The sequence below is a fragment of the Siniperca chuatsi genome, linkage group LG11 (genome assembly GCF_020085105.1).
Source record: "Siniperca chuatsi isolate FFG_IHB_CAS linkage group LG11, ASM2008510v1, whole genome shotgun sequence".
In the NCBI taxonomy this organism is placed as follows: domain Eukaryota; kingdom Metazoa; phylum Chordata; class Actinopteri; order Centrarchiformes; family Sinipercidae; genus Siniperca; species Siniperca chuatsi.
In genome coordinates, this window is record NC_058052.1 from 14,143,113 (window position 1) to 14,161,998 (window position 18,886).

The 18,886-nt window shown below is 41.5% G+C and overlaps 1 protein-coding gene across 3 annotated transcripts; it reads left to right on the plus strand.

Moving 5' to 3' along the window:
• The first annotated feature begins 1,554 nt into the window (after positions 1–1,554).
• ercc6 (excision repair cross-complementation group 6) lies at positions 1,555–17,771 on the plus strand. 3 transcript variants are annotated; one of them, XM_044213088.1, is made up of 22 exons: positions 1,555–1,687; positions 2,280–2,485; positions 2,613–2,841; positions 3,237–3,357; positions 3,475–3,589; positions 4,854–5,568; positions 6,906–7,037; positions 7,732–7,890; positions 8,739–8,874; positions 9,134–9,304; positions 9,618–9,794; positions 11,246–11,362; positions 11,712–11,807; positions 12,590–12,808; positions 13,352–13,462; positions 14,065–14,184; positions 14,430–14,524; positions 15,050–15,192; positions 15,336–15,944; positions 16,086–16,254; positions 16,350–16,428; positions 16,530–17,771. In XM_044213088.1, exons 2-22 carry the CDS (start codon positions 2,290–2,292, stop codon positions 16,977–16,979), a joined length of 4,359 nt encoding a protein of 1,452 aa, XP_044069023.1. In that variant the 5' UTR covers positions 1,555–1,687; positions 2,280–2,289; the 3' UTR covers positions 16,980–17,771. The 3 variants fall into 3 exon arrangements, with proteins under 3 accessions (XP_044069023.1, XP_044069021.1, XP_044069022.1); XM_044213086.1 differs by having other exon boundaries at positions 1,556–1,687; positions 4,851–5,568; XM_044213087.1 differs by lacking the exon at positions 1,555–1,687 and adding an exon at positions 1,757–1,775 and having other exon boundaries at positions 4,851–5,568.
• The last annotated feature ends 1,115 nt before the right edge of the window (positions 17,772–18,886 follow it).

Consider the following 18,886-nt stretch of genomic DNA (forward strand, 5'->3'; position numbering starts at 1 on the left):
CGAGGAGGACAGTGTGCAGGAGATAATGGGTGAAACACAACTTCATACTCCATCACCACACGGAGAAGATAGAGTATATAGCATGTATCACCTGTGCTACAGTTTCTTGTGTTACCTCACTTACCCTTTTTATGCACATAAACACTCAGCATGTTGTGTAACTCTACAGAACGTCTCTGAAAAGCAAGCCCCACCATTTTTTTTCACATGTAAACTAAACTTATAGTGTTCTCTCTTTAAATCTGGCTCCACACTTGTTATGCTACTGTCAGGATGCAAAGCAGCACAGAGCAGCAGTGTTAACATCACACCACCGCACACTCTGGGATTTGCACTCTACCCTCCTACACCCTATAAATCTACTTACTCCTTGCATCCAAAGAAGCAGGGTTCATCACATACGCTCATGCTCACACATGAATGCATGCACACAAATAAAGTTAAGATGGACAGCTTTACCACCCACTAAATCCTGTGTGCTCAGTGTGGTCTATCAACTAAATTATGATGTGCAGAAAACACAGCCATGTACATACAGTACATATTATCGCCTCCTCTGTGATAAAAGTTGTCAAGTATTGCTTAGATAAACAAAAAATGGAGGGTGAAGACAGACAGGGGGTTTACATTCCTCTCTGCGGCTCAACCTTACAGTCACAACATTGTGTGAATGTGTATTTCCCACCATAGGTGATTCATCAGCAGCTTGATAGTTTATTTGACTTACTCTCACTCCTATCTGTAGGTTTTTATATCAACCACCCAGATGAAAACCAACAAAGAAAACATGATCAGAGCTCTGCACACAGTGTGTCTTCTACTAATTAAACTACAAGTAAAGGCCTACTTCTTACTTTGACACAGTTTCCTTTTGGTTCAGTACTTTTTAAATTCAAATCCCCTCCAGTGTCTATGGAGAGTTTCCAATGAAGGTGACCCACATATAAGCAAATAAAATAGACCAGTGTCTCCATCTTCCTACACTTTCTGAGCTAAGGCTGACAGCAATTCCTATCTCTATATAGATTTGTCTGTTTACACAAATAACTCTGTTTGGAAAGATTGCTGGCCTTTTTTACGTCACCGCAGTGCAAGGCGGAGAGAATATTTTAATTAAGTCCTTCATTTATTGTTGCAAGACACTGAAAATAAACTTCCTCTGAAATGCAAGTATTTGGCACTGCTCACATTTGTGACATCCATTAAGTACAGGCTTTCCAAACACATTAAAAAGGGATTGATGCTTTGCAGAGGAATATAAGTTTTGTCATTTGGAATGGCTTACTGGACTTATTGCAGGGTCTGGCTGGACTGCACCCTGATTGCAACACAAAAACTCCCAAACTTTCTTGCTCCCTCTTCGACACATACAACTAACTGGTTCCCAAGCTGATTATGCAAAACACAAATACAATGGGTTACATGCCAAAATGTGGTCCAACACATTTTCATTGAACTGGGGGTGGTTCAGTGAGTTGCTCTACGGTTAATTCTCCACTAAAATAAGTGGTTTCGTGGCGCCATCTAGAGGGCAAGAGCCCCTGCAGCTGTGAACCAGTAGAGGGCGCTGCCCAACAAGTTAATCATTGGACAGAGAGCACAATGCCTTCTCTGGCACCGGAAACCAGGAAGCTTGGGTAGCAACATGACATAAACTGGCTAGTGATGTTGTGTAACTACACGTTTTGTAAGTAATTTGTGTCATTGTCGTTTGGACACTCGGTTTAATGTACCCATATTCAACACTGATAACGTAGTAACGTTAACTGGCTGTGGTATGAATCTGTATGTTTTGGTAGTTTAATTTAAGTCGAAGTGCTGCTGTTTGCCTAAACAGCTGATGATGTTCGGCTCAGTGTTAGCTTAGCAGGCTAGCATAGCCACTTAAACAATGGACAGCTGAGACTTTAATGTTTGCAACTCCACTTTATGTCAGTGTTATAAGGGTCTAAGTAACCGCTTCTTGTAGTACATTATTTGGTTAGAACAGGTATTAAAACTATGAATTCCCCCTTTCTACACTTACTCGGATAAATTGCTTGAAGTCAATTATCCGTTAATGTTAAATACGCTAGCGTTAATTACCTAACGTTAGTTAATAAAGTTTGCAGTTACGGTAACCTCTTTGGATGCAAGATTAAGTTAGCCCACAATATCAATATTTAGTTAACGTTATATCCTTTATTAAAGTACCACCAGGGCTTAGAAGACACATGGGTCTTTGGGACCACATCATCTGTTTGACATCTGAATAACCAACTGACTGACTCTGTTTGCAGCTGCATCACTATGCCTGTAGAGGGTTCAGAGGACCAGGTGCCCTCCTCTCTCTCCAGCCCTGCCAGTGCTGCCCTTACCCCGGGAGGGGCAGAGGAGGATGGGGCTATTGGGGGCTCAGCAGTCTGCTCTTTCCCTGAAAACGGTCAGGGCTCCGAAGCTGCTGCAGCCTATCCTGCCAACACTGGACCTGGGGAGGGCAACAGCGGTGAGCTATGCAACTCTTGCATCAAAAGAGAGTAGGGATGACCATAATGAATAGCTTTGAACTGACACACAGAGTCATTCCTGGCCATCTAATGCTTTCATATATTGTCATCTGTGGTGTGGTACAGGTGGTAAGAGGTCTGGAGCCCTGCTGCAGATCAACCGACAGCGTATCCAAGCAGCATCCGCCAGTTCTGGAGCTGATGAACTTCATGGTCTTGGTGTGGCTGTATATGACCAGGATGTCCTTGAGCAAGGTGTCCTGCAGCAAGTGGACGAGGCAATCCACGAGGCCAATCAGGCTGCTGCTAAAGCGGAGGCTGAGAAGGAATACCAGTCTGTGCTCGATGATGTCAGGTAAAGGACAATAACTGCAATAATAGGAAGGCCTGAGCTGGTCTGAGGTTTCCTCTTGGCAACATAGTTGGGTTGAAGTGTTCGTGTGAAAGTCCTTCAATCTAGGTCTTCATAATTTATGCTGATATCAGTATCATATAATTAACTTTTATATGTTTGATGAAATGTTGCGATTGAGATACTTTTTTTTCTGTTACCTTTTAATGGAAAAATATCATACTGTTTAGTAGCTGTGGTAAAAGTATAATAAACAGTCAGTTCCTCCAGGACTCTCATCAGAATTTTAAATGTATAAAAAGCTTCTCTTTGGTGAATTTATAACAGGTGCAGTCATCCAACAAACCTTAAAGGGGCTGATAAATCTTACTATGTTTTTTTAATGGTGTGTGTTTCAGGTCCGTTACAGCGTCTCTTAAACATATCAACAAGATTATCGAGCAGCTGTCTCCTTATGCTGCCTCCAGCAAAGATATCAGTAGGAAGATTGAATCTGTCAAACGACAAAAAGAAAACAAGGTAACATACTAAATATGACAAACCCTTAAATTAAAATGATATGATTTACATGATAATGTTGCATTAACATAATATTGATAGTGACTGTGATGATGATGAAAACACCTTTTAATTCAGGAGAAACAGCTGAAGAAAGTCAGAGCCAAACAGAAGCGACTTCAGGCCATTCTTGGAGGAGAGGACACCCAACGAGTGGAAGCTGAGTTTTTGACGGAGGATGATGGAGACAAAGGTGAGGTGTCTTTATTTTTAACCTGTAATTCTTTCCAATGTATTGACTAAAAGCATTGTCTACTAATTAATGAGGGGAATCAATACTGAGTCACAGGTTAAAAAAAAGTGCTAGTTCCCTGCTTTCTATAGACAGTGTGAAACCAGGGTCATGTTCAGCACTGTCCAAAGTGTAGCTAAACAAAGCAGAAATGGAAACAATGCAAAGCATTAATACCAGTTGCAGTTATGGTGGCCAAGAAGGCTGTTCTGTGGCATTCCTCGTTTAAGGAATTATCAGAGATGATTGTAAGCAAAGGCATCAGTACATATTGGGTGGTTAAAAAAATACACTCCATGGTGCAGTGGCGGCTGTTTGGAATATCAAGATGTTCATATATGTTACATCTTCAGTGGCTTTCATCCCTGGCATACCCACCAAAATATATGTTTTGGAAAGATGTTCACTGTAATTAGAAAAAAGTCACAAATTTGTGCAAAACATTTTCACATTGAACTCTCCCCTGATGTTTTCCTTGTGACAGCTGGGTTTCATTTGGTGTTGAAATGTATTTTCTCCAGTTTATATGTTGGCACTCGGAACTGTTTACTGTGTTGCAACAGCATTTGAGATCTGTTTGCTCCTATTTGATGGGTGTGTCTGAAGTGAATCCAATACATCCATTGTGTTTATCCAACAGAACTGTGATGTACAACACCACAACAATTGTATACTAACACTTTGCTGCATGATGTCCATCCAAGAATGTAACCAAATCTGTTTGACATATACGTTATGCAATGTTTTGGCAGAGCTGAACCAAATAGAAACCACCTTAGGCTATTTGGGCAACGTATTTGAAAATTGCAACCTATAAAGAGCATTGTTGCAAGTGTCTTTTGCCAAATGTGTTTCAGTGCTGATTTAGCCTTCACCCCTGAACACCAGTTATTTATTAACAGCTTGAACAAACTAATTTAAATATACTGTAGCTGCACACTTAACTGTGGAGTTTTCTTGTTAACAAAAACAGTTGTGTTTCTCACCACATTGTGTTCAGTGCATTTCCTTCCTCATAAAATACAAACAGAAACCTGCTTGCACACATGCATCTTCTTCCTCATGTGCATGCATGAGATGCAAACAAAACAGGGACCTGCTAATCAAAACATTGCTTGTTTGTCCTACTAGTGGTTTAAAAAAAACTCCACATGGTACCTTTTTATGAACTGATACTCAACAGTTGTGTATCTAACCCTGCTTGATGTGTGTGTTATACCAGAAGCCGGGCCATCCACACTGGGGAGCATGCTCATGCCCTCTCAGGAGACCGAATGGGAGGAGCTTATCCGGACAGGTCACATGACTCCTTTTGGAACACGAATCCCACAGAAGGGGGTAAAGAAGGAGCCTCGAAAAGTGATGCTTGTTGAGAACTCGGCCTTTGACCAGTACTTGACGGACCAGGCCAAGTTGGCTACTGAGAGGAAGAAAGTCCCTCTTCTAAAGAAGAAGAGGAGCTCCGGACTCAGCCCTGATGAGGAGGCCAAGGGAAAATCCAACAGAATTGTTTCCTCTTCTAAGGATAAAAAAATGAGGAAGCGCATGCGAAAGCTCCAGATAACTGCTCTGAAAGCCCATACTAAGGCTCGTCCCAAGGCTGAGCCCCAGCTCCCAAAGCCAAGGAGGAAGCGTCGCACTGAGGGAGAGGAGATAGACAGCGAGGGGTCAGAGTACCTGCCCAGTGATGAAGGCATAGATCCTGACCAAGAGGAAAGAGAAGCCATGGAGGAGGGCTTTGGAGAGGATGATGAAGAAGAGTATGAGTTAAAACCATACAAGAGAAAAACTGAAGGGAAAGGGAGGAAGAAAATAAAGAAGAAAGAGGAGAGTGAGGAAGAATACTGCCCTGAGAGTTCAGATGAAGAGAAGGATGAGAAGAGTAAAGACAAAAAATGCAAAGATGATGGAGATGTGGAGTACTACAGACAGCGAATAAGGTATGATCATCTACTTGCTGCTATAAACTTGTATAAATTATTGGTTATTTTGTCCCCAGTTTTGTAATTTGTTTTCAGATTGTAAACAGTGGATTTGTTCTTGGAGTTATGGTTGGATGCAAAGGTGCGAAAAGTTTTCATCAGCAAGTCTTCTTCTAAAGAGAATGCATACATCCATGCCTGTAAATGACATACTAAACAAACACCAGATTGAGCCTTTAAGTTTGCATCACATTTGCAATGGCAGTGGTGCAAATGTGCTATTGTTGTTCCATTTAGTTAAGGAGAAAGCCGTCGGTTTCTGCTGGCTCCATAGTGCAGAAGGAGAGTTAATCCCAGATGAGATTGGCAGCTGTTTCTTGACTAAGCAAATTCACTCCCTGCTCTTCTTCTCTCTCTGCTCTCGTACTGGCCTAATTATCCTCCTGCACATGGTCTTACACACTCACTCACTCTAATGCTCAAATTAATGGAAGAGCAGCCCTAATGAGATTTCATATTTATAGCTGCCAAATAAATTGTGTTGGCATGTGTCCTTTTTCTACACTGCAGTGATTGAATGTCAATTCAACAGCATAGACACGGAGTGGATGGCAAGGCTAGCTTATATGAGGAATGATATTATTAGAGCGGGCAGTATTTGTAGTTGGTTGGGGGGTGGAATGGGGGCCAAAAAAGTGTAATTAACTGAACCAATGCTTAGTCTTGACTTAATTAGAGAGTGTGGTCTCCCAGGCCCAGCTAAAGGACCAGTTTCGTGGCAGGGTGACAGGACCAGGCCCAAATGAAGATGGATTCTTATCCTCTCCACCTCGCACCTTTCTGGGGAACTCGCACTACTAATTGTCTGTATCAATCTTCATTTGCTGCGCGACGACTGTGCTTCTAACTGCACTCTCTCCTGCACCGTTAAAACTCTTCTGCTTTACATTTCCCTTTTTGCTGTAGACGTTCCACTGCTCAAGGGAATACCCACAACTCAAAATATTTGCTATGCATATACCTGTGTAGGCAAGTCTTTAAATAAATCACAGTGCAAGAGGTGAATGGGACATCCATACAACTATTCTCTATACCTGTCTTGCCCTGTTTTGGGTTGCATGTAGCTGGACCTATCCCAGTATGCATATGGTGCAGGGTACACCCTGGACAGGTCACTAGTCTATCACAGGGCTAATACCTAAGCACTAACGCTAAAAGTTTAAACTCAGTTGCTTGTGTTCACTAATATTGACAGAACTCCCCGCCCCCCCAATATCTTCACAGTAAAATAGAGAAATGCTTTTTACCACTAGATGTGCTAGAACTTCATTAGTACGTACTCATTGTCTTAATAGGAGATGGAAGCGACAACATCTTCGAGAAAGGGAGGAGAAGAGAGAAAGAGGTGAGGAGCTTACAGATGACAGTGATGAAGAATTTGATGAAGGCTTCAAAGTACCCGGTTTCCTCTGGAAAAAACTGTTCAAGTAAGTTCAGTGTGATTACATTGTTATCTCAAACAAATATCCACACAATCAGTTAAAGATGTTTTCAACTGTCAACTAATGAAGTGATAGCATGTGACTAATAGCTGTAAAGCAATTACTTTATAAAAAAATATCTGTGTACTTTGTGTACTTTCTTTGGTGTTTTGGTCTACAACACACCTACTGCTTCTAACAACCTTTGTCTTGAAATGATAAAGATAAACCAAAGATTATTTGATCAAGACACCATAAACTTGATTTACTGATACTATAGGTCACTAGTATTCCTTGTTAAGTCATTTTGTCTGTTGTTTCAAAACACTTTTACTATTAAATATAGGTTTTCCAAGCCAACCTCTAGTATCTGTTCATAACTTCTCTTATGCTATTTGTTGTTTTCTCAAAACACCACGTTTGTTACAATTTACTAGAAATTATGTTCTTTTTTGCATGTTTTTAGTAATAAGTCAATTTTAAAAAATTTACTTTTGGCTTGCAAGTACAGATACATCATTCCTCTATCTGGTAGGGATTATGTTATTTGATCTGACACTTACTGGCAAGCATAATGGAGCCAGATTTTAGTTAAAATACTGTGTGATTACCAGGCCACCTTGCCATGTGTGTGCACTTTAATGCCCATAATTGCTGTCATGCACAGGTGTTTTTGCATACATGTATATCACATTGTCAGGTACCAGCAGACAGGTGTGCGATGGATGTGGGAACTCCACTGTCAGCAGGCAGGTGGCATCTTGGGAGACGAGATGGGATTGGGTAAAACCATCCAGGTCATCTGCTTTCTGGCTGGACTGAGCTACAGCAAACTGAGGACCAGAGGATCCAACTACAGGTACACACACACACACACACACACACACGCAAACAAACAAACTGTGGCCAGAGACTGTGTGTCTGTATGGTATGAATATTTGATTAGGGGGATTTCTGCTTGAGAGTGTTCATCTGAATTATTAAGCATGTTTCAATTATCAGACTCTTCACGTTCTTACTGCAGACATCAGAGAAAACACTGACACTCTGTGTGTGTGTGTGTGTGTGTTTGAGAGAGAGTGTGTGTTAGAGTAGAGTGAGTGTCTTTATGAACACTTAAAATGAATTTTGGACTCATGAAGTGGGGGTGGAGCAGGTGTGGGACAACAAATCAACCATGGAAAACATGACGCAGTGGTGGTGATAATCTGGTTTCACTGCACAAACGACTTTTAGGAGGTGGAGCTTCCCACCCAGTCAATACTCTGTCTACAATAGACGCCCACAAATTGATTGCTTGCAAACTCAATTATGGCCAAGTATCAATAGCTTCCACCAGGCAGAGGTTCATACCAGCCCATTAGCTGACAGAGTTAGTCTTGACAGAGGAGCTGAGCATGGGTCCACGCACCTTCTTTGATTCATTTGTAAGACACAAAACGAATGGAGCTTTGTAGTAAGATCCTTCTGCTGCATTATTGTACCTGAACACTTAGCTTCCTCTATTTCCCTTATGCCTGAATGCATCACACATTCTACATGCTAGCAAAGCACATTTTCACTTATTGGGAAATGGCCTTTATTTTCTATAATTTGGTGTAGAAATGATTACTGTAATTTGCTAATGAAATTTGCTGAGGTTATCCGAAGTTAAATTAACCCTGAATTCCCTTGTTACCCATCTCTGTACTGTGTGTTTGGTTGTAGGTATGTTGGTCTGGGTCCGACGGTCATCGTGTGCCCAGCTACAGTCATGCACCAGTGGGTAAAGGAGTTTCATACCTGGTGGCCTCCTTTCAGAGTTGCTGTTCTACATGAAACTGGCTCATTCACCAGCAACAAGGTAATTGTTTGTTCGTGTGTGTTGGATTTTCATATTCATAATTCAGTTAGAAAGTTTTCTACAGGGTCTTTTTTTCCTCTGGGGGGCACTAGAGGTCTGTTTATACAGCATTATCTCCTAACCTTCTCCCCTCTTCCCCTCTCTCCTCACATCACATTAAAGGAGATGCCCTAGTTTGACGCTCATGCTACCAGAGATGGTTAGGAATTGCACTGACGAAAACATGTATTGGTCTATGTGGGGTTTTTTTCTGTTGCAGGAAAAGCTTATTCCAGAGATAGCATCATGTCATGGTATCCTGATAACCTCATATTCAGCTGTGAGGAATATGCAAGACATCCTGCAGCGCTACGATTGGCACTACATTATACTGGATGAGGGCCATAAGATCAGGAATCCAAATGCTGGAGTTACCACTGCCTGCAAACAGGTATTGTTTCAGACACATTCATGAACACACAAATTTTAACCACAACACTTGAAGCATCCATAGAGTAGTAATGACTTTTTCTTATGAATACATTTAAACTTTGCAGTTGAAAAAGTAATACATGCCTTTTCATTTGTGTCAGTTATCTAGATTCCCCCTCTCCACATTCCTTCGCACCATCAGAGCTTATGTTCCTGCCTTTAGAAGAAACTATTTACTTCCATTCATTCTTGTACAGCAACATCAAATGTGCTGGAACATCACATCGATCTTTAGGAAAATATAACGTACATTCTGTCTTCCCTCTCTCTAGTTTCGCACTCCCCACAGGTTTATCCTGTCAGGCTCTCCCATGCAGAACAATTTGAAGGAGCTGTGGTCTCTGTTTGACTTTGTCTTCCCCGGCAAACTGGGGACATTGCCTGTCTTCATGGAGCAGTTCTCTGTGCCGATCACCATGGGAGGATACAGCAATGCCTCACCTGTACAGGTACTGGAATACACACAAACAAATGCACAATTAGGATTTGTTTAAATTGTGATCTTTAATCTACCTCCTTATTTTTTAACTACGAAGGGTTGGTGTACAATAGCTCCATCAAGAAATGTCACTCCATTTGAGACTTGAAACACATTTTCAAAAGATAAGAGCAAAGCAAAAAAGTGTAAAGACTGACCATAAGGGTGTCATTGTGCTGTATCTATATTTTAGATTGTACAATTTGTTTTAATTTGATAATTTTTATTTAAAGTTAGAACAAAGTACATTTTTGAAGTAACAAAGTTACTCAAGTTAAGTCAATTAATCCAGCGACCCTATAAGTAAACCTATAACCATAGCATGGGGGGAGCAAGGAAGGGCTAAAGTGTCACTTAACAACACTAGTCACACACATGCATTTACGCACAATTTTGGAGAGCAAGATGGAAGCGAGTCAGAAGGAGAGATAGTGGAGCAACAGAACCATTAAGTGCAGTGCAGGATAATGTAGGTCCATGCAAAGGAACTTCAGTACATCCCTAGTGTGTGAGAGAGAGGGAGAGGCTAAAGTGGAGAGCCTGTGAGCTAAATTGTAGCCCTTTGTCATTAGTGTTCAGTCGTTAATAACCCACTGACTGTATGGATTTAATTATTTAAGCTGGCTATTGATGCTTCTTCCGCTGTCGATAATAAAAACCTTTACTAATTATTAATGTTATTAAATGGTCAGAGAGGGCTAAGCTCTGCTGCCTTATCCTCTTCTGGAAATTCTCAGAGCAGCAAAGCAGGCCCTCAGCTGATGTTCATGTGTATGTACAACTAGACGTACGTAAAAACGTACGCGGGTGGGGTGGGGCTTGTGGATGTTGGATCCATTACTGAAGCATGCGCTTACATCCCCTTGTGAATCCACTCAGCAGCTTGTGCAGAGATCGCTGGATCATCTGCTGCCCACCTCTTCTTTTCCACTCTGACCTAAATCCCACCATGTTATTGTCCCCTCCAGCTTTGCTGAGTATGTCTTTGATTCCTCTGTGGACCCCCAGTGAGTTAATGTTTAAAAGGCTAACTGGCCTTTAGCACTGACTCTGGATGAGGTGTAGCAGGACATCTGCAGCGGGGCTCATAGTGTGGGGTGGGACTGAGTGTTTCTCAAGATTCCTCTCTCTTTCCAATGGAGCTGGCCAGTAGTACTGATGAAAGAGGAGTGCTCTGTCCCTCGAGACCAACAGCACTCTGATCAATGTTTAATGGCTCGTACTGCTGAGAGGGACAGCAACATGAGGGAGGTGATGAGAGAGGGCGGAAGACGGGCTAAACGACAATGATGCCTCAAGAAACAGCCACACTGACAGGTGTGAGTGTTGATGTGGTTGGGGTTGACACGCTGAACTGAATCTTGCTTTTGTTTTAAAAGCAGTTTGTTTGTGCTAAAAGGTTTAACTGTTGTTGCTTTTCAGGTCCAGACAGCGTTTAAGTGCGCAAGCGTGCTGAGGGACACCATAAATCCTTACCTGCTCAGAAGAATGAAGGCAGACGTCAAGGCCAACCTCTCCTTACCTGACAAAAATGAACAGGTATTCATCATACTTACACCTTAGACATTTGACATGTGTCACGTCTAAGGAGTGTTTGACGAATGTGCAAGGCCCTTGTCAGGTGAAGCCAGCTAATAAAGTAGTAAAGTAAAAGGAGGAGGTATTCATTAAGGTGGCCAGTCCCTGGTCTGTCCTCGCGGCTGACGCTGGTTGACTCCTCAGTCCACTTCTGCTCATTAAGTCAGTCCCTCAGGACAGCAGTGGCTCCAAAAAACATGTTGCTTCCCTCTAATTTCTCTTCTCAAACACTCCACTTCATCATGGGGCTTTAAAGCGGATGAACACTCATTACACACTCTTACACTGCCCTGTGTGCATGTGTGCGTAGGTTCTGTTTTGCAGATTAACAGAGGAACAGCGGCAGGTGTATCAGAGCTTCTTAGATTCCAAAGAGGTCTACCAGATATTAAACGGGGACATGCAGGTAAGCCTCACTTTCATAGTTAAAGCAGGTTTACTGTTTTTGTTTTATGCTTCTTCCATTTGGGCACTTTGTGTTGACCCATGCTGCATTACAAGGACAAGGAGGGCAAAACTCTGTCGAGGAGAAGACTTCCAGGAACAAGACTTTCCTTATTCATTATTTAACCTCCTAACTGATGAATATCAGTTCACCTCTCTTGCTCACTGGCATTTGTGTGTATTTTTATGCACTCTGTATACTTAAAGAACAAGACCTTGAAGTGGCATCAGTGGGATTACATTTTTTTTGCTATGCAAATTTTGTTAAAACCCTAATAGCTTGACTTCAGTATACTTTAAGATGCTCTCTTTAAGGATACTGTGCAGTTGGTCTTCTCACATTAGCCAAACCCTGGAGAGAGAGACTCGACCATTTATCACCACTGACCAAATGGACGTGGTTGGAGAGCCAGGGGTGACCACAGCAGATTGCGCATACACACACTCATGCTCTTATAGACATATTCAGTGGTCACGCTCAGTCCATTAACCACCATTACTAATGCAGTGACCGTTGGGCTTTCATCAAGAAACACGGCCTTTATTGTCCGTAAATAAATTATATAACTCATTCCTGTAGACTAAAGTAAATGTGTTTATTTGTTTAAAGATGCAACGCTGTAAAATCCAGTGAAATCTACCCACCTTTTATTCCAACTTGTCACCTGTCACCAATTTTGTGTTCATGAAAGAAACCATCTATTTAAGAACCTTTTGTTCCTTTTTCTTTTTTGTGCTGTTTAGGTATTCTCAGGTTTGATAGCGCTACGTAAGATCTGTAACCACCCGGACCTTTTCTCGGGCGGCCCCCGGATGTTGAGGGGAATCCCAGAGGACCAGCTAACTGAGGAGGAACACTTTGGCTTTTGGAAACGCTCAGGCAAGCTGATAGTGGTGGAGTCACTGCTGCGTCTCTGGTTCAAACAGGGCCACAGAGTGCTGCTCTTCACTCAGTCTAGACAGGTTAGGAACATGTTTCTCTGACTTTCTGGTTCACATATCAATCGCTTTGCTAAAATAGCAGTTAATATATATATAATGCAATTTTTTTTTAGAATTGTTTCTATTAATGCACTATGACAAGACATGTAATTTATTCCCTGCTTCAAAATAATATCTTGTCACATCACTTGTAAATGTTGTCTCTGTTTTTGCTGCTGGCTACCTACAACCCTTGTGCCTGTAAAATTGTGTGTGTGTGTGTGTGTGTGTGTGTGTGTGTGTGTGTGTGTGTGTGTGTGTGAGAGAGACAGGGAGCGGGAGGGCGAGAGAGAGAGAGTGTGTGTTAGAGAGGCCCCAGCTGTTGCAGTCAATACCAATGAGATTATACCTCAGAGGGAACCTGAGACCATCCCTGTCGGTATCTCTGTCCATGTAATATTAATCTGCTCTAATCCTTTTAGAGATAATCCAGACATCAGCCCCTCTTTTCCTCTCTCTGTTTCTCTCGCCATATTCCTTTTCTCACTGTCTCTTTGCTGTCTTTATCGTCTCCCTCCATTACAGATGTTGGACATCTTGGAGGTATTTGTGAGGCAGAATAACTACTTGTACCTAAAAATGGACGGCACTACCACAATAGCTTCCCGACAGCCCCTCATCGCTCGCTACAACGAGGTAAGGATTAGTCTTCCCTAATGGCTCTGAGTGTTTCCCCATGAAAATCCTGTCCTGAGGGGCAAAATGCTTCAGTGGAACCCTGCACACCGTGAGGTGGAAACACTAATTGATGACAATCTGTTGTTCAAACTGGATGTACCTTATTGCCTCTATACTGAAATACAGATATGTGGAAATATCACTGAGCATTACAACAATTAATTAAACCTTCTGATTCTGTTCAAATGCATGGCAAAACTTATCAGTGTTTTTTATGCTGCACCAGAATTGCCCTACGAGGGCCTTAAAGATTTATTGAATTGAATTGAATTAGAATTTAATCTGTTAATATCGACGTCGGATCAAAATTTACAATTTTTATGGCAATTTGAAATTAAGTTTTTCTTCTCTGTAGAGAGAATTAAGTAACCAAAAGCCCAGTTTAGGTTAAGCTATTTTATTCTATTTAAACAGGGTTTAATTCTATTAGTTAACAATTTACTAATGAAATGTATTCATATGATTATACCCCAAAGTGATTATCGAAGGGAGTATAAAACTGTGGACATGATGTTCATTAATCACTGACATTTTTCCCCCCTTGCCTTTCTTTCTTATAGGACAAATCCATTTTTATCTTCTTGTTGACCACTAAAGTCGGAGGTCTGGGAGTCAATCTGACTGGAGCCAACAGAGTCATCATCTATGACCCAGACTGGAACCCCAGTACTGACACACAGGTTAGACAGATACACACACTCAATAGTTCAAATAAAACATTTACTAGGTGCATTATTTCTCATGGATTTTTATTATTCTACTTGTGTACTGTTATTTGCAACTTAATATTACCTAATTTCCAGTTGGACACCAACTTTTCCTGTCTCCAACTATTTTTCCTTGTTTATTTAAAGCCTGAAAAAACCTTGTCTGTTTCAGATAATTTACCTGAATCATTTATTTGAATGTATTGTGTTGTTCATAGGCACGGGAGCGAGCATGGAGGATCGGTCAGAAGCAGCAAGTGACAATCTACAGACTGCTGACTGCAGGGACCATCGAGGAGAAAATCTACCACAGGTCAGAGTGCAATTTTTCTTTTTCTTTGTTAGGCCGTAAGCACTTCAGCACACATGATATTCGATCACAGAACTCAATTAAAAAGAGATTTAAAAATCCTGGACTGGCTTTTGTGCTTTCTCTCACCCAGTCTTGCATTTTAGTTGTCTTTCCATTGACTTTCATGACACATGAAATTTCATGAATATTGGTAATAACAAGACTAATTGCTCACACCACTGCTGTATTACTACTTGCACTATCCCAGTTCTCAGTAATTGAAAAGCTTTCCTGCATTATTAAATGGCCAATCAAGGACTTCTAAACTGTTGCTCTGTTTGGTTTGGGTCTGTAAAGTGCTTTTAAAAAGCAAGTTGGAAGAACAGCAGGGATTCTATTTTGATACATACAGTAGTGCGGTTAACTAATTTTCTCATCCATCAGCCAAACTACTCTGTGGTGACAGAGGATCAGGGTTGCCTGCTGAGGTGAAATAGCAAATTACACACAGGTATCTAATTCTGTATTTTATCTGTTGTAATTCAGGCAAATCTTCAAACAGTTTCTGACAAATCGTGTTCTGAAGGACCCCAAACAAAGACGGTTCTTCAAGTCTAACGACATCTATGAGCTCTTCACCCTGTCTGACCCTGGAGCTCAGGGAACAGAGACCAGTGCCATATTTGCAGGTCTGCAGATTTTTCTTTTTGTTTGTCAATTTTGTTCTTGCCAGAGAAACATTTTATTGTCCAATTAAGAGATTATATAAATCTCTTCTAAAAATAGGTTCGGAAGAATTCACCTAACATGTTTTGTTTTGATTCTCATACAGGTACAGGTTCTGATGTCAAGGCACCCAAGAAACCTGAGAGACCAAGGCCATCACACATGGTAAACCATGGCAGCCATGTACATAAACACTCCTCAGCAAACCAGAATGAAAGTGGTGCAGACAGCAAACACTCCTCAACAAACATTCATGCATTAAGAGATGGAAACACTTCTCCGTGCAGTAAAAACTCTCAGGGTAAACCAAATGTCCCGACAGACTGTCAAAGCACCAACCAAAATGGTGTGGCTGTAGAGCCAAATATTCCAGCAAATACACAGCATATAGGACAAAATAACAGAGACTGGGATGCAGCCAGGCCAGCAGTCAAAAACTCAAACTCATCCAGCTCTCACCAACACAGAGACAAAGACTCTACCCTGACTAGCCCACAGAAACACAGGGAAAAGAGGAAGCACTGCGACTCAGCTGACTCAGACAAACACAAACATAAGAAACGGAAACATTCCCAGGATGCTCGGTTTGAAGGCCACCGCATCCCTCACTTGGTGAAGAAAAGGACCTATGAGAAAGCGGAGAGGGAAGAAGATGAAACAGGGGACCAGAAGAAATCAGACGATTATGTTTTGGCAAAGCTCTTCAAGAAATCTGGTAGGTTTTTTGTGCACAAATCCTATCAGCCATATCACACATGGGTTATTTAATAAGTTATTTAGTAAGCCTCACAAAACAATAATCTTCTTTTTTGACTCGTCTTTTTTTTTGCTGCTCGTCTTCCTCTGTCCTCTTCAGGTATCCACAGTGTGATGCAGCATGACACCATCATGGAGTCTTCCAACCCTGACTATGTTCTTGTGGAGGCAGAAGCCAACAGGGTGGCCAAAGATGCCCTGAAAGCCCTTAAGGTTTCTCGCCAGCAGTGCAGGCTGTCCTACAATAAACCCCCTACACCACCTGCAAGGTACACTGTCTCACACTCACACACTGGGGTTGTTTAGACCTTCACTAATGTCATTTAAAACAAACATATCTCAGTTTTTCTGTTTGTTCTCTCAGGAAACGGTTTGGACAAAAGAAGAATTCTCTCCTGGTTGCACCTTCTGTTCAATCTGTCACTACTCCGAACAAATGCAAGGTAACAGCAATCTTATTATGAAAAGATACGCAGTATAGTTACAGCAGTTATTTTGCATTAGTGATGCAATGTTGTGTAAATCCATCTGTTTCTCTCTTTAGGATGCTGCTATTATAAAGAAGTCTGTGTCAAAGAAGCCTGGTTTAGGAGCTCATTTCAGTGGGGAGGGGCCAGAAAGTGAGTCAAACTCCGCCCCACTCTCCTCCTCCTCCCTGCTGGCCAAGATGAGAGTCCGTAATCACCTCAGCCTGCCCTCCAGCCAAAGAGAAGAAGCAGAGGAAGAGGAAGACGGCTCTGGAGCTCCAGGAACGAGCTCCCCCCCAGCTCCGCCCACTGAGCATGACGAGCTGTTGGTGGATCTGCGCAATTTCGTAGCCTTCCAGGCCAATGTGGACGGACAGGCCACCACCCAGGAAGTGCTGGAGTATTTCAAACCAAGACTGACTCAGAAACAGGCGCCTGTCTTCAGAGAGCTGCTCAGGAGCATCTGTGACTTCCACAGGACTTCTGGTCAGGAGGGCATCTGGAGACTGAAGGAGCACTTCCGCTGAGTGAAGCACAGATGAAAGTGGAAGAACTGACTGAACTGTGATGCATATTTGAGTACTTTTCAGCTATGAGTCTGTAGAGTACGAGCCTACAATATCAAGCTATTTTTCATTACTTTTTGTTATGTTGTTGTTTTGTTGTTGTCCGTTACGTTGAAATTGACAAAAATATTTCGGCCACATTATTACAATTTGTTATGGAAGGACCCTATTGTAGGAAAGCCATTTTACTGTACAATAAACTATTGGGTTAACTGACAAACTTGATTATCAGTTAATTATCCGTTAACTAAGTCTCACAGGGACAGTCCGTTGCAATGTATAATTTGTTTCAGCTGCAATGTGAATCAGTTTGGCTTTTTTTGCTTTCAAGCGTTATTGCAATTGCTTCTGTTTCTGTTCATCGTTGTTTGTACCTGGTTATACTTGAATGCACTTGTTTTGTCTTTGCCTGAAAGTTAAAACTGTATTACCTCGGGTAATGATTTGCTCAGAGATATGTGTTGTTTGCTTTCAAAATTTGTACCTTAACAGTCTCACTTGTGTCCGATTTTGTAATATGCTTCTATGAAATATAATAGGGGAATAGTGTGTCATTTTGTAAATATGACCAAATCACCATAGGTTTTGGTAGATTTTGTAATGACTTACTTTTACTATATACAAATATAGTGTGGGTGGGGGACTTCAAACTAATATTCAAATGACCTACCTCCAATTATTTGTGAAAAATTGGCGAAAAGATTTCTGTAGCTGCCATGTTTTATAAAAAAAAAATAAAAAGCTGGTGTTGCACTTTCTTGCATATATTGTGTGCAATAAACCTCTGCAACTGTTTTTCCCTTGGTTCTTTGACCTCTAGATAATATTAAAGTAAAGGAAGACCTATTAAATTAGTCCGAAACAACGGAAAAACTAATTGTATTTAAAGTAGAGGATCAGCCCATAAACAGGTAACGTAGCGAAAAACGGAAAGTTTTTGGCCTGTTTTTCCCAGTTTATGGTAAATTTCCATATTTACCACAATAATGGTTGTAGATATGCAATTGTTGACATGATTTGATATATCAAATTTGATATAATTTAAGGTCGCTGTCCTAGAACTCATTACGGAGTTTTACTTGAGTGTGGAAGTGTGGTGCTGACCAAGGTCCTGAAATGTAGTCCGGTAGATAACTAGGAATCATGTAAACATGGGACCCATAATCTGCAAAACCTAGTTAAAGTGAACTTGTGAAATTGTTTCTAACCAACGACGATGAGAGTGTAATTTCATTTAGCCATTTAAGCAATCATCAGAGGATGGATAGGAAAGGCGCTGACAGGAAGCAGATACACACATCAGGCCTGCAGTCTTGTCAGAGTTGTCTAGACCAAATATTGGGATAAAGTTATCAGCCGTTATTTGATTTCAATTTTCTCCACGCACCTCGCCGAGGTCATAATAACAACTTTATTTTCAGTGGTGCATAAATTAATTACGCGCATTTAATAACTAAAATATCATTATATTCCCCCTTTAATAACATAAACGCTGCACGCCAGGGAAACCCTTAATAGCGCGGGGCCCTGTAACTGGCCATTATCCGCCTGTAATGATATTACAGAACCAATTACGCGCCATTAGAAGGGATTTTCTGCACTTTATGTGGTTTAGTCCAATCCCGCACTCCTCTTCTAAATTTCAGCTGCTTCTCGAAGCCTCATTTTGCCTCCACCTCAGAGACGCATGGCGTCTGCGCTCTGCCGTCCCAGATGCGCTTTAAAACTAATTGAAAGGGTCCCGCAGCAGATCATTTATCTGAGGAAGCGAAATAAATCGCAGGACCCCTTGCTGTGAACAAAATCAAAAATTTGGCCTTGTGAGTGTTCTACATGCGCAACCCCTTGTAAAGTGGACCCCCTAACAC